Raw genomic sequence first — 16,013 nt, 5'->3', positions numbered from 1 at the left:
ATGGACTGTGATTGCAGCGGGACTGCTTGGCATGTCATGTTGGGGTTGTCCTTCGGGATGTCTACCCTCATCAAATGCTGCTAGAGACTTTAATCTTTAATCTTGAAGACTTTAATCTTGATGATGTTTTCCTGCACGTGGCATCTATTGCACTTCTGTCCGTCCTGGGAGAGGGATCCCTCACATGTGGCTCTTTCTGAGGTTTCTACGTATTTTTACCCTGTTAAAAGGGTTTTTAGTAGTTTTTCCTTACTCTTGCTGAGGGTTAAGGACAGAGGATGTCACACCCTGTTAAAGCCCTATGAGATGAATTGTAATTTGTGAATACGGGCTATACAAATAAAATTTGATTGATTGATTGATTGATCTGTGATGAGAAATGGGTTCTGAATGAACATGGTGAGCGGCTGTCCAAAGCTGAAGCTGTCAAAATGGTTGCTGAAGTTTACAATCAGCTTATCAATAAAGTCAACAAAAGCTAAAAAATCTCTCTGTCCCTGAACTTGTTCCTGCACTGCTGGGAAGTGTGCATAGTCTCCCTGCAGGTCTTCCTTGAACACATCAAGTTTCCTCTGAAAGGAGCGGACAGCTGTCATCAGTTCAAAAATTGAATTGTCCTTGCCCTGTAGCCTCAAACTCAGTTCCTTCAGATGTGAAGTGATATCAACCAAGAAGGCCATGTTATCCATCTGTTTCTCATTTTCTAAAAAGAGAGAAAACTGTGTTGTCTTCTGACTTATTAGCTCTGCTAAGAAAGCTGCTACTTCCCTCCTGATAGACCAAAAGCGCTCTAACACCCTGCTTTTACTGAGCCATCTCACATTGTTGTGCAGTAAAATATCATCAGCATCAGCTTCTCTGAGGAATTCCCTAAGCATGCGATGCTGGTAGGAAGAGGATGCTCTAAGAAAATTTATAATTTTCATCATTGTATTCATCACCTCAGCATGCTCATCTGACAGGGAGGCGCAGAGGACAGATTGAAGAATGATGCAATGGTAAGCTATGAGCTCAGGATTGTCCTCTTTCAGTCTTGCTACAGCTCCTTTCTCTTTACATTACATGTCATTTGGCTGACGCTTTTGTCCAAAGCGACTTACAATTAGTACACTCAACATTTATGAGGGGCCATTTAGGGGTTCAATCTCTTGCCAAGGACACTTCGGCATGCAGATGGGGAAGAGTGGGGATTGAACCGGCAACCTCTTGTTAGGCTAGGCCACACCTCCCCACTTTCTCTCTCCCTATCATAGCAGTGGTTATTGAAAACACTTTTTGGGGCTCTATTCCTCTCTTTGTTAACATCTCCTTAACAGCCAGGTAGATGTCTTCTTCGCTTGTACTTGTCTGAAGGGTAGGGACACCTAACAGGTCTTCACAGAACACTTTCTGGTCTGTGCTGAAAAACCTGACATACACTAACAGCTGAGCACTGTCACATACGTCAATGGACTCATCCACAGCTAAGCCTACACATGGTGCCTTATGCATGGCTTCATCTAGCTGGGTTAGCACATCCTCCGTTAATAGTTCACTTCTCTTTGTGGCAGATGATGCTGACATGGGTATTTGCTTTATTTTATCACAAAGCTCTTGTTTTTGTTTTCCCTCAAGAAGTGTTTCAGCAACTGCACTCATACATTCTTTGACAACCCCGCCATCAGTAAATGGCTTTTTGTGTTGACCCAAAATCCAAGCAACTCTGAGGGAACACTCATGAGCACGTTGTTGGGCTCAAAACCTTCCTTTTTGATAAAGCTTATAGTTAGAGCTAATTAGTGCGGAAGAACGTAACTTTTTCTATTTTATGACACACGGAGCTTCTCTTTCCAGCTTCTCCTTCCTCTTCTCCATCCCTATCCCCCTTCCCCGGAATCCCTTTGCTTTATCACCCGCAGATCCAGGGCCTCTGTGGCCGCACCATGGATTGCGGTTTGTGGATCGCGCACCGGGGGTCGCAGTGTTGGATCCAGTGTGGCGGATTCTGAGTTATGTGGGCTGATCTTGGTGCTGGTGGCAGACCCTGTGTCGCGTTGGCATTGGGCACGGGCGGTGGACCAGGACCGCGGTGGTGGCTCGTGATGGGTCCTGGTGGGCGGCGGTGGACGGTGACTGAGGACTGGAGTGGCGTCTGGTCTGGATGGTGGATCGTGGTCTGGATGGTTGCTGACCATGGACTGTGATTGCAGCGGGACTGCTTGGCATGTCATGTTGGGGTTATCCTTCGGGATGTCTACCCTCATCAAATGCTGCTAGAGACTTTAATCTTTAATCTTGAAGACTTTAATCTTGATGATGTTTTCCTGCACGTGGCATCTATTGCACTTCTGTCCGTCCTGGGAGAGGGATCCCTCACATGCGGCTCTCTCTGAGGTTTCTACGTATTTTTACCCTGTTAAAAGGGTTTTTAGTAGTTTTTCCTTACTCTTGCTGAGGGTTAAGGACAGAGGATGTCACACCCTGTTAAAGCCCTATGAGATGAATTGTAATTTGTGAATACGGGCTATACAAATAAAATTTGATTGATTGATTGATTGATTGATTGAAAGAGAGGCTCAGGATCCTGTTGGACTGATCATAATGGGCTCTGAGACCACTTATTTTCTGTGATCTCACTTCAGATTTCAATGGGTATGTTTGTTCAAAACCTTTTATGCTTTGTGTTTGGAATGCACAGACTTGATTGGCTGAGTAGTATCACGTGGGATGGCTTAACTCGCAAGCAATTGGTCAATGCGTTTCCTCATCCGCTAAACCACTACCGTAATGACTACAAAAGATGCGCCGGTTAAAAATAGAAGCGCCCCGTCAGGTTTTAAATCATAACCTTCTGTTTTGGCTCTAGGTCCGGGTCCGTATGGGACTGCTTCTGGGTCCGGACCCGGACCGCGGTCCGCCTGTTAGTGACCCCTGCTCTACATGCAGCCCCTCTGTAACATCATACGCCACCATGGCCTCCATTTCCACTGCTATGCTGACGACACACCTCGACCTCTCCACCAAGTCCATCACTCCAGCCACTCACTCCACTCTACACTATGAACCTGGTAGCATCCCTGGCTGAGCTCTCAAGGTGTGTTCATATCAGCTGGCAGATATGTTAACAGACATTTTCAACCTGTCACATGTGCATGTGGGGAGTACAGACTGGAGATTCTGTACTCCCCACATGCTTCAAGTAGACGATCATTTTCCATGTTCCGAAGAAAACAAAAACCCTCTGCCTGAATGACTACCGCCCAGTAGCACTCGTCTACACCATCATGAAGTATTTTGAGCGGTTAGTCAAATCCTTCATCACCTCCTCCCTCCCTGACTCTCTGGACCCTCTTCAGTTTGCCTACAGGCCAAATAGGTAGACTGAAGATGCCATCTCCCTCACCCTACACACCACCTTCTCTCACCTGGAGCAGAGGGACACATATGTGAGAATGCTCTTCATTGACTACAGTTCAACGATCAATACCACCATGAAGCTCGTCACCCAGCTCAGAGACCTTGGTTAAACATCGCCCTCTGTGATTGGATCCTGGACTTCCTGACAGGCAGAACCCAGGCTGTGCAGATAGGCAGCCCCATATCCTCAACCCTGACTCTCAACACCGGTGCGCCCCAGGGCTGTGTGCTCAGTCCTCTCCTGTACTCCCTGTTCATGCATGACTGCTTGGCCACCCAAAGTTCCAACAACATCATCAAATTTGCTGATGACACGACCGCCATAGGCCTGATCACCTGCGACAATGAGATGGCCTACAGAGAGGAGGTCAGAGCCCTGACATCTTGGTGCCAGGACAACAACGTCCATCTCAACGTCCGCAAAACGAAGGAGCTGATCGTGGACTACAGGAATAGACAAGGTGTAGAACACGCCCCCCTCTCCATCAACAGGACTATGGTGGGGAGCATTGCTAGAAGAGAGCCTGTGACCCAAGCATTTCATTGCCAGTGACTGCTAAATTGAATTGGTGTGCACATGACAATAAAGTCTTGAATCTTAAATCTCACAAACTACCTAACAGATAAAAAGACCTGGATGCAAAATAACTTTATCAATCTCAACAGCGACAAATCTGATATACTCATTCTCGGCCCCAACTAAAATACCACCCACAGGCTCTGTGCTCGGCCCAATTTTATTCTCATTATATTTGCTTCCAATAGGAAACATTATCAGGACACACTGTAAATTTCCAATGCTATGAGGATGACACCCAGTTATAGTTGTCAACAAAACCTGAACAGTCTAATCAATTAACTAAGCTCCTAGCATGTCTCAATTACATAAAAACCTGGATGACCCGCAATTTTCTCTTATTAACCTCAGATAAAGCAGAGGTTATAATACTTGGCCCTAAACACCTTAGAGATACATTATCTAATGATATAGCTGCGCTTGATGACATTGCCTTTGCTTCCAATGAAACAGTCATCAACTTGGGAGTGATCTTCGATCCTGATTTGTTCTTTAATTCTCACTTAAAATAAATTTCTAGGACCGCCCTCTTTCACTTGCGTAACATCTAAAAAATCTGATATGTCCTTTCTCGAAAAAAGATGCAAAAAAACGAGTCCACGCCTGTGTTACATCCAGACTTGATTATTGTAATTCCCTATTATCAGGCGCCAGCAGTAAGTCGTTAAAGACTCTACAGCTTGTCCAAAATGCGGCAGCACGTGTCCTGACAAGAACCAAAAAAAGAGACCACATTTCTCCTGTATTAGCTTTGCTACACTGGCTTCTGGTTAAATCTAGAATAGAATATAACATTCTCCTCCTCACCTTCAAGGCCCTTAATAATATGGCGCCATTTTACCCTAAAAAGCTGTTAGTACCCTATAAACCCACTAGAGCGCTCCACTCCCAGAATTCAGGATTACTCTTCGTCCCTAAAGTCTCTAAAAGTAGAGTAGGAGCAAGAGCTTTCAGCCATCAAGCCCCTCTCCTGTGGAATAATCTCTCGCTTTCAGTTCGGGAAGCAGACTCCATATGTACGTTTAAGAGTAGGCTTAAAACCTTCCTTTTTGATGAAGCTTATAGTTAGAGCTGGTCCAGGCTTGTCTTAGTTATGCTGCTATAGGACTAGAAAGTTGATAACATCAACTGGCGGTATGCATTAATAGGTAGTGTATAGTTAAAAAAGGCTTAGCGGTATTGATGTCTGATCTACTGAGTGGGCCACATGGCTTTCATAGTACTGCCATACAAACCAGTAGCCAGTCAGATTTACCTTGAGCCTCAGTGTACCCTCAAGTTCGGCCTGTATCATTGTATCATTGATTACAAGGCAAAAACACCTGATGGTGCAAAGGGAATTTATGACACATGACACACGGAGCTTCTCTTTCCAGCTTCTCCTTCCTCTTCTCCATCCTTATCACATCACAGTATTTAATTTCACATCAATGCAATGTTTCTGACGCTTGTTCCCCTTCCAAGGCAAAGTCCCTTTGCCTTGTTGCCCGCGGATCCAGGGCCGCAGCTGTGGCCACATCATCATGGATCGCGATTTGTGGATCATGATCTTGCTGGCTGCTGACCATAGACTATGATTGCAGCAGGACTGCTTGAAATATATTATTGAAGTTATCCTTCAAAATGTTTACCCTCATCATTGCTGCTAAAACCTTTATCTTGACATCTATTGCACTTCTGTCCGTTCTGGGAGAGGGATCCCTCACATGTGGCTCTCTCTGAGGTTTCTATGTATTTTTACCCTGTTAAAGGGTTTTTAGTAGTTTTTCCTTACTCTTGCTGAGGGTTAAGGACAGAGGAAGTCACACCCTGTTAAAGCCCTATGAGACGAATTGTAATTTGTGAATATGGGCTATACAAACAAATTTGATTAATTGATTGATTGATGATTTCAATCTAGGTTACAGCTCAAGATAAACTTTATGGCGCGCCCATTGTCTAGCATGTGACTCCATTGTCCATTCATGTCTTGCAGAAGTTGATCCTGAGATCATCTGAATTCAAGTGACCTTTTGCTCTACTCTGGTTGAACTGTGATTGTCCTATGTTCGAAGAACTCAGCTGACTAATACAACACCCGAACCATACATGATACTATGTCCTCTCAAACACATTTAGGATGCAGCATATAATTCACACCTTTACAGACGATATGTTACAGAGACAGAACAATACATTCACAACCTCCCCCCCTCGTGTTTGGGGGTCAGGAGGTTACCCAGGCAGAGGCACTTAAATATGAGCACAGACACTTCACTTTTTTACTTACACTTCCAACCTCCACCTTGCCTCTGTGATCCTTTCTGCAGAAAGGCGTTTACAAATAAATTTACTAAGCCAACTTGTCTCAGAACCTCGCTTGTTGACCAAATGTCCGCCACACATAATAGCCTTCATTAATGTATGTGAGAGCTGCTTTGGTAATGCTACATAATATCGTCTCAGATTTTAAAATTAAACATCCTCTGAACATTTAACGTCTAAATAATATTCTCATTCAAACAAGTACAAACACATCTGGTTCACCTGGTAGATGTATATAGCCAATGTAGCACAGTAGGCGAAGCGGTCTCCACTAGCAGCGCACACATCTTTGTTCCAGGGCTGACAGCCGGCTGCCAGCAAGCCCACCTGCTTCACATTGGCCATCCTCACCTACAGAAAGAACGAAAAGAAAGAAACACATACACGACATTGTCATGTTATATTTAAGTCATTTTTTTCCATGTATTTATATTAATGGTAAGCAGTGTACAGACAAAAATACAGTGTGCTGTGATCCAGCTTTCTTTTTGTTTGTCTTGCCCCTTCCCAACCATCATGTGGTGTGACAACAGAGAAACAGAGAACCACATAACTCCAGCGCCCCACCGACACAAACCCTCAAAAGAAAGTACGAAATATAAGGCACAAAAAATAGGTAAAAAAATAAATAAAATAAAATAGAAATAATTAAATAAAGACTGTAATAAATATAACAGGGAGAAAAAAAATGGGAAGGAAGTTCAAGACGCTTACCTCAGAACAAAAATGAATGCATTAAAAACCAAATGGGGTCCAGAGAGGCCAGAGTACTTAGACAGGAGACGATAGGCTGCCATCTCTTTTTTATTATTATTAAAGAGCCTCTCTGGGAATATTTCACCTTTTCAAACATTAAAAAGGACATTCGATCAGACAGCCAGGGCGGGGCAGAGGGAGGAGTAGGTTTCCAATAATAATAATACATTAAGGCTGAAAACTTGGTGTAAATGACGCAGTTCCGAGATGAATTTGGCTTACAGACACTTGGATGACGCCACAGGAGCAGTATGGAGGCATTTATGTTTTTTTTATGTTGTTTTTATACATTTGAAGGAGTGGTCCCCATTTTCTTCCACTGTATCGGATTTGGCTGCAACACCCCTGAAACTCTAAAATTATTGTGTTGGTTCAAACACTTCACCCACCACTGCATCGGCATAGTGATGAGTAGTGAATTTTCATTTTATACTGAACTATCCCTTTAAGGGGCTGAGTTTTTGTGTGATATTTAGGGCTTTACTTAATGAACTGAAGAAACAAGACTAGAACTATTCATATTTTAGGCAAGAGAATTGTGGATTGTGATTGGCCTGAGACAAACCATACCTATCACATGTATCATTAGTGCCAGGAAATTACCTGCTTAGTTTAGCGTTTTACAAAATTATTCCGAGGCAGGACTTTGAACTGAAATAAACCTGGATGTGGACAGGAGGATGTGGAGTTGACCCTGATTAGTGCTTTTTCCCACCATTAATCTGTCAGATTGAACACAAACTCCTTCTCCCAACTAACCATAACCTCTGCAAGAGAGACCAAACTCGAAGAGGATATAAGCTCATTTAAAGTTGACATCATACCATGTTTCTCAGGGTGTGAAAGCCCAGTAACAACTGGAGGATCCATTGGAAGTTGAGGAAAACATGTAAAGTCTGTGCGAACATATTCTCACACTTGAAAACACCGGAGTAGATGGGATCAGGGCAAATTATACTTAGCACAAAGATTTGTAAAAGTGGCTAACGTGCCCTCAAAGTATAAAGGCCGAATTATAGTCCTGCAACTGCAACCGCGGAAGGCCACGCAGATGCATCGACGGACTCGTATTGGTTTATGCTTCTCTAACGTGTTGCGCGTGTTGCAACACAATTCACCGCCAAAGCACTAGGCGGAGTAACGTTTTTTGTCGAAGACAAAACACACAAAGCAGAGACGTCTTCTTCTTCGTCGACTGTTTATTTACATCGCCACTCCGGCTCCTCATAGCTTATTTCTGGCGGACAAATCGGCCAGTCAGTGATGGGTTATACAAGTGGTCTGACTTTCGGATCTCTTCTGCCAAGTGCTCATCTATTTGGTCCATATTCGTTCTTCTAAATCTTCCGTGATTTCCGCGTATTATGGGGAATGAAACCGGAAGCTAGACTCCGGACGGGATGTAGTAAGCAGACCAATCACAGCCTTGCGGGCTGAGTGAGGGTCACATCACTTTGTCGTATAGTTAGAAAAATTGGCCGACGCACGCAAGCCGCAAAAGGGCACGCGAGGGGTGTGTTGCGTGTCTTGCGTGCATGCGAGCGTGCGTACAACCCGACTATAAATCGGCCTTAAATCTGAAAACAAGACAGACCCTTCTCTCTACACAGAGTGAAAGACAAGTATATCTTAGAAAGAGAGAACATGTGATTGTTACAAAAGGGGCTATGTGGGGAAGGGGCAGAAAGAATGTAATACTGGGTGTCTAATGTACAGTAAGTGGGACAAGAGGGGCAAAGACCATAGGGCAAGTGAAGAAGGATGTCTACCTGATTATACAGTGCCTTGCATAAGTATTCACCCCCTTTGGACTTTTCTACATTTTGTCATGGTATAACCACAGATTAAAATTTATTTCATCGTGAGTTTATGTAATGGACCAACACAAAATAGTGCATCATTTGGAAGTGGGGGGAAATATTACATGGATTTCACAATTATTTACAAATAAAAATCTGAAAAGTGTTGAGTGCATATGTATTCACCCCCTTTACTGTGAAACCCCTAACAAAGATCTGGTGCGACCAATTGCATTCACAAGTCACATTTGCAAGTCACATAATTAGTAAATAGGGTCCACCTGTCTGCAATTTAATCTCAGTATAAATACACCTGTTCTGTGACGGACTCAGAGTTTGTTGGAGATCATTACTGAACAAACAGCATCATGAAGACCAAGGAGCTCACCAAACAGGTCAGGGATAAAGTTGTGGAGAAATATGAAGCAGGGTTAGGTTATAAAAAAATATCCAGAGCTTTGAACATCTCTCTGAGCACCATAAAATCCATCATAAGAAAATGGAAAGAATATGGCACAACCGCAAACCTACCAAGAGGAGGCCGTCCACCCAAACTGAAGAGTCGGACAAGGAGAAAATTAATCAGAGAAGAAACCAGGAGGCCCATGGTTACTCTGGAGGAGTTGCAGAGATCCACAGCTGAGGTGGGAGAATCTGTCCACAGGACAACTATTAGTCGTCTACTCCACAAATCTGGCCTTTATGGAAGAGTGGCAAGAAGAAAGCCATTGTTGAAAGGGATCCATAAAAAATCCCGTTTGGAGTTTGCCAGAAGCCATGTGGGAGACACAGCAAACATGTGGAAGAAGGTGCTCTGGTCAGATGAGACCAAAATTGAACTTTTTGGCCTCAATGCAAAACGCTATGTGTGGCGAAAACCCAACACTGCCCATCACCCTGAGCACACCATCCCAACAGTGAAACATGGTGGTGGTAGCATCATGCTGTGGGGATGCTTCTCTTCAGCAGGTACAGGGAAACTGGTCAGAATAGAGGGAAAGATGGATGGAGCCAAATACAGGGAAATCCTTGAAGAAAATCTGATGCAGTCTGCAAAAGACTTGAGACTGGGGCGGAGGTTCATCTTCCAGCAGGACAATGACCCTAAACATACAGCCAGAGCTACAAAGGAATGGTTTGGATTAAAGAATGTTAATGTCTTAAAATGACCCAGTCAAAGCCCAGACCTCAATCCAATAGAGAATCTATGGCAAGACTTGAAGATTGCGGTTCACAGACGGTCTCCATCCAATCTGACTGAGCTTCATCTTTTTTGCCAAGAAGAATGGACAAACCTTTCCATCTCTAGATGTGCAAAGCTGGTAGAGACATACCCTAAAAGACTTGCAGCTGTAATTGCAGCGAAAGGGGGTTCTACCAAGTATTGACACAGGGGGGTGAATACTTACGCACCCAACAGATGTCAACTTTTTTGTTCTCATTATTGTTTGTGTCACAATAAAATTTATTTTGCACCTCCAAAGTACTATGCATGTTTTGTTGATCAAACGGGAAAAAGTTTATTTAAGTCTATTTGAATTCCAGTTAGTAACAGTACATAATGGGAAAAAGTCCAAGGGGGGTGAATACTTATGCAAGGCACTGTATACTAATCCAGGTTAGAGAAGTTGAAAACCTTGGCCTAAAGCTTTACATCTGAATTTAACAAACTAATTGGTCTGTAGCTGCTGCAGTCGATTGGACATTTATCTTTCTTAAGAATAATTGAAATTGATGCTTTATTTTGAGAGTTGGAGGGAGAGAGCCTTGTTTCAATAAATCTTCAAACATATCCAATAATAAAGGGGTTAGTTAGTAGGAGATCTTCTTATAAAACTTGATTGGAAATCCATCAGAACCTGGTGCTTTGTTGGTTTGCATTAATTTACGACACTTGGTTATTTCTTTATTTATATTCGTAAAGGTTTGTCAAAAATATCTTCTAATTTTAATCTATAGGAAGCCATCTAAAATTATAGGGTGAGGAATCATAAATTTGAGGGGAAATGTAAGAAGCTGACTGGCGTCTAAGCATGCGCCGGGATAAGAGACGGCTAGCTTTATCATCATATTCATAGTGTGTTCCTTTGGTTCGTCTTAAAAGATATTCAGCTTTACTTGTGGAGACCAAATCTAATTCAGATTGAAGTTTAATTCTTCTGGAATAAAGATCTCAGGGCGGGGAGAGATGGAATACACTTGCAACAGTCAGCTTCTGTTGTTTCAGTTTATTTTTATTTTCCAAATTTGTGCTCTACGAAATAATCACTCTTTGTAATACATATTTTATAGTTTCCCATAACAACGAGGGGGAAGTCGACTCAGTCCTGTTAAACTTTTTGCTAGTAGCCCTGTATTGAACCTCAATTGTTATTATTGGGCAAGAGTGCGTGATCTAAAATAATTGATGCATGATCCAAGATCCCAATGCAAGAGAAAACTTGGTGTGTACCGTGATGGAAATTTTAACGGGGTGAGACTTCTGAAATAAAGAGATTCGAGAATAATAGTCCTTTAAGTATACTTTATTCCTTGCAAGGAAGGTCAGACAATCATACAGCATGCGAGGCGCATTCTGCAGAGGGAATGACAAAGAAACAGTTGTTGGCTTGTGCTTTTTATGTGTGTGTGTGTGTGTGTGTGTGTGTGTGTGTGTGTGTGTGTGTGTGCGCGTGTGTGTGAACTATGTGTGTGAACTGAGTGAATAGTAAAATCCCAGGAGATAAGACACATGCTAAATGCCTTTTCGAGATCTGGGTGGAGGGAGATGAGCACAGTCTCAGATGTGTGGTCCTGATGTCATCTTGGTAGTTAGACAAGCAGAAATAGTATGCATAAGCAGAGATAATATATAGTGTGGTATAATGGTCAAATTTTCCATTTTCAAAATTCTTTTGTATGTTGCTGGAGAAAATGCCAAACATCCCATTTGATTTACAAGAGATGATAGTTTGACATAGCAGAGAATGTAAGTGTTTGAGGTTGTTAGCGTTCAAGATTGGGATCGATCACTAGATTCAAATCCCCCTTAAAATGAGATGGTGGGTTAGGGTCATAAAATTAGGGTTGTCCGTGTTATGGGGCATTGTAACCAATACAGCTAAAGTCTAATGAAAAAAGTGCCACATAATATAATGGCCTCAGGGTTCAGATATAATCTGAACATTTTGACAGTAAAGTATAAACTTGAAACTCAATACATTAAGAAATTAGGAACTGGCCATTCCAGCAATTCAGACCAATACAATGTGTTGGATAAAAAGAGAGGAAGCTAATAATGACATTTAACAGAAACCTTAGATGAAGACACCCACTCCCAAGCAGTGGATAAAGCCATGCGTATGCTTGGTACACACCAAGATCATTGTTATTTAAGAAGGATCAATACAGATATCAGTTGTAACAAAAATAAATGGGCTAAGTCTGTTGTAACCAAATTGTTCTGTAGTAAGTACTCGGGACAGCCTCGGGACAGAGTATTAACAACAAATACAGAGTAAAATTATAAAGCGATACATTGCATCAAATATATTATCCAGTCGGTTGAAGTGTGCTGTGTTTCTCTGTTATGGGGGTCAACTTCTACAGTAGCTCCACTGCTTCTTGCTGCAAGGTTGTGATGTTGTCTGAGTGAGTCTATAGAGCTGCTTCCATCTCTGATATATTAGAAGTGTGTTTTGTCCACTGGGCGATTTGTGAGACTGGAAAATATATATATTTCAAGTCCGAATTTGTAAATGATCTATGGTAATAAATGCATTTGAAGGTTATGTTTAAGATGAGAGAACTTGATGCTAGGGGGAAGCTAATTTAGTTGTTTGCTAAAACAATAAGTGATACAGGAAAATGTGCATATTATTATCCTGTGTATTGATTGAAAAGCTAAAAGCCACAGCATGGTTCCTTTGAATTTAAACTAAGGGGGATGTGGTGTTATCATATACCTTATATAAAGGGTGTAATGTGAACAGTCTGGCATTTGACCTATTGAGGATGTCCTAAAGCAAAGAGTTCCGGGGGACAGACATGACTAGTTAGCTGTAGGACTACTATGAGAGACGAGCAGGAGTTTTCAATGTCAATTAAAGAATGTACTAAGGAAAAGGAGGCAAACACTTCACATCTTACCACTACATGGCTCAACAGGAAGTCCCACATTTAACACATATTTAACATCCAGTTTGGATATATTTGAACTCAGATATATACATTAATGACAGTAATAAGCTAATTAATCAGATCAACAGGATCTTATGTATTAAAACGTATCTATTTAGTTTTATTTATTTTTGTGTGTCACTTGGGGGGATTTCTAGCTTTTTCTAGACATTATGTTTTAACTAACTCTTCCTAGAGAATGAATTGGATCAACTTCTAATTGTAAATGGTAAATGGTAAATGGATTTGTATTTATATAGCGCTTTTCTAGTCTTTATGACCACTCAAAGCGCTTTACATTACAGTTTCACATTCACCCATTCACACACACATTCATACATTGCATCTACTTGCAGCACTTTCGTTATTCTATGGGGGGCCATTCGGGGTTCAGCATCTTGCCCAAGGACACTACTGCATGCAGATGGTTCAGACTGGGGATCGAACAGCCGACCTTCAGGTTGGAGGACGACCACTCTACCCCTCAGCCACAATTTATGACTGAATTGTGTCAGTCATATCTAAAGACCTTTGTTAATAAAAGTTATGAGAAGCATGAGTTTTGATGAACAGCATGGGTACATCCTCCCTGGTTGCAGGTTTAATGTTGCATTGTATTGTCAGTGGTTGTGTTGTTTTGTAATCAAGTATTTACATTTTCAAAACTTCTCAAACCATTTATTTATTACTGTTCTTTTAATGTTAGATTTTATTGCAGCATGCAGTTCTTCTTCAACCAGCATACCACTCAGAGCAATGAACATACAGTAGATCCACAGGTTGGAGAAGATAAGATGATTATAGACAAGGAGATGGGTAAGAGGATTGTATTAATCTATGCTGTGATTGGCTAATACAAGTGAGGAACTGACCGTATCTGAATGGTGCTACTGTCCCCTCGTTGAAGCTGCTACACATCCTCTGAGCCAGAGTTTTATATATGATACACATTGGTCCTTTATAGAAATCACATAATTGACAAACAATATGAGTATTTGACCTTTAATGTTAAATCCTCAGGCTAAAAGGTATTTTTCTTTTTTAACTGCAAGTTCTGATTCTAGCTCTTCTTGGTCTCTCAGTGAATTTGTGAGATTTTACAAGTTGAAGTGTTATTTTATGATAAAGAGCCTCTAAATCTAGTATCTTGTTCATACATTCACCTCATGTTTGCTTCATATTTGCTTTATGTTTTTAATATACATACAGTTTAATTTGACATTTCTATACTCCCAAAAATAAATTCCTCTATCACTTTGGGAAATTAAGACCTGTGTGTGAAATAGCCCTTCACAATTGAGATTGTTTGTTACTGGGCTGCTCACTAAGAGTAGGTGCAGGTCCCTGTTTTGATCAAGGGTAATAGATTCTCACTTTTGGCTTCCGGAATCTCAGATTAGATACAGCTAACAGAATGCATTGAGATGATTGTGGTTGAGTTATTCTTAGCATATTGCAGTATTTGCAGATACTATATCTTGTAGTCACAAGTTTATGTCTTACATTTATGTGGAACATTGAAATAGTAAAATATGTATTTCAAGCCATGTTAGCAGCATTATCCTGGTAATGACAATAATGGCCAGTCAGTTAATTTATCTACACTCAAATTTTTCTATAATTCTATACAAATATCTCAGTTTTTAGATTGTTTGCCATAAAATTTTGTACAGAGAAAGAATCTTGCTGATTTGATTGATCATTGTCTCTAGAAGTACCAGACTTGCTGTGCAAGGAGGAGGAGAAGTTGACAGATGAGGGATCTACTAAAGAGGTGAAAAAGAGGAGAGCCCCATAACACATTACACAGTTTGTCACAGTTCATAAAGAACCCTCATCACACAACAGAAGCGTTAAACTGAGATGTTAAACTGAGCAAAGTTTACATGTGAACATAGAATACATATGGCCCATATCTCTTAGGGTTCAATCCTGCTGGTGGAAATAAATACTGTATAATATACAGATGGCATGCTGTGGATTCCAGTGTACACATCTACTACCATCTCTTCATATTTCTTCTATTTTGAAATAATATATCTAATTAAGCTTACCCATTCACACACATGTTCATACATTTTAGCCTAAGGATGCTTGGAGGATGGGGAGTAATAGGAATTAGCCACCGACACTGCTTGGGGGATGACCGCTCTACCCCCTCAGCCACAACCGCCCCAATTATTAATATCATGCAAACCACCTGGTGTTGCTGAATAGATCGAATATAGGACAATAATATTAACACAAAGAGCTCTTTCCAGACATTACACTTCCAATACTAATAATAAGAGGAAGAATAAGAGGAAGAAGATACCCTTAACGTTCAGTCCAAGCCACCAGTTAATCAATAGGCTAACCGTGTTTGTCAGCTGCCAAAGTGAAGGAACAGCTGCATCCTCGAGCACGCAGACTATTTCCTGCTGCGTGATGACTACAAAAGGTCTATGCAGAACCTTTCATCCTGACATGGAGTAACACGCTGTCGCCTATGTTCCACCAAAGAGCTGCAACGATCGACTCTGCTCAGAGTGTAGGCGCTGCTGCTTTGTTTCTAGTACACATGTAACGATCATTGTATGTGTGTATGTATGTGTGTATGTATGTGTGTGTGCGTGCGTGTCGTCTTTTTCTTACCCTCAGGTGTCGGCCGGCTCGGTCGCAGCGGACAGCTCCCCGGTGCTGAAATGTACCCTGCTACCGTTGTCCCCGTGGGGAGGCTCTCAACCACGGCGGTGATTGGTCTGTTAGCATAATCACCCTGACCAGCCATTGGCTGTCCCAGGGTTCCGTGACACCGTGTTTCCTCTTTTTGTCATACTATCTATAGAGATCGGTCTGATAGGGAGAGTTTGACGGATAAAATAATTACTCAATTTTTACACTGCTCTGTTACATTCAATCTTTTTTATCTGTAAACACTCTGAATTGTCTTGTTGAAATATGATGTACAAATAATCTTGCCTTGCGTCATAGATCAGAAAACCTAATTTTATATATTTAATTCTAAACAATATTTGTAGTAA

At 41.6% G+C, this 16,013-nt stretch overlaps 1 protein-coding gene across 2 annotated transcripts in view; it reads right to left on the bottom strand.

Annotated features, from left to right (window-relative positions):
* The window catches only part of wdr17 (WD repeat domain 17), a 52,915-nt gene extending 46,287 nt beyond the window's left edge, over positions 1-6,628 (bottom strand). For both annotated transcript variants that reach the window (XM_053419755.1, XM_053419756.1), the window contains exon 1: positions 6,500-6,628. In XM_053419755.1, coding sequence (XP_053275730.1) covers positions 6,500-6,622 — 123 coding nt within the window. In that variant the 5' untranslated portion in view covers positions 6,623-6,628. The remainder of the gene's footprint in view (positions 1-6,499) is intronic.
* Positions 6,629-16,013: the final 9,385 nt, after the last annotated feature.

Source organism: Pleuronectes platessa, chromosome 3 (genome assembly GCF_947347685.1).
Source record: "Pleuronectes platessa chromosome 3, fPlePla1.1, whole genome shotgun sequence".
Classification (NCBI taxonomy): Eukaryota; Metazoa; Chordata; class Actinopteri; order Pleuronectiformes; family Pleuronectidae; genus Pleuronectes; species Pleuronectes platessa.
This window is presented reverse-complemented; position numbering and strand designations above follow the sequence as displayed.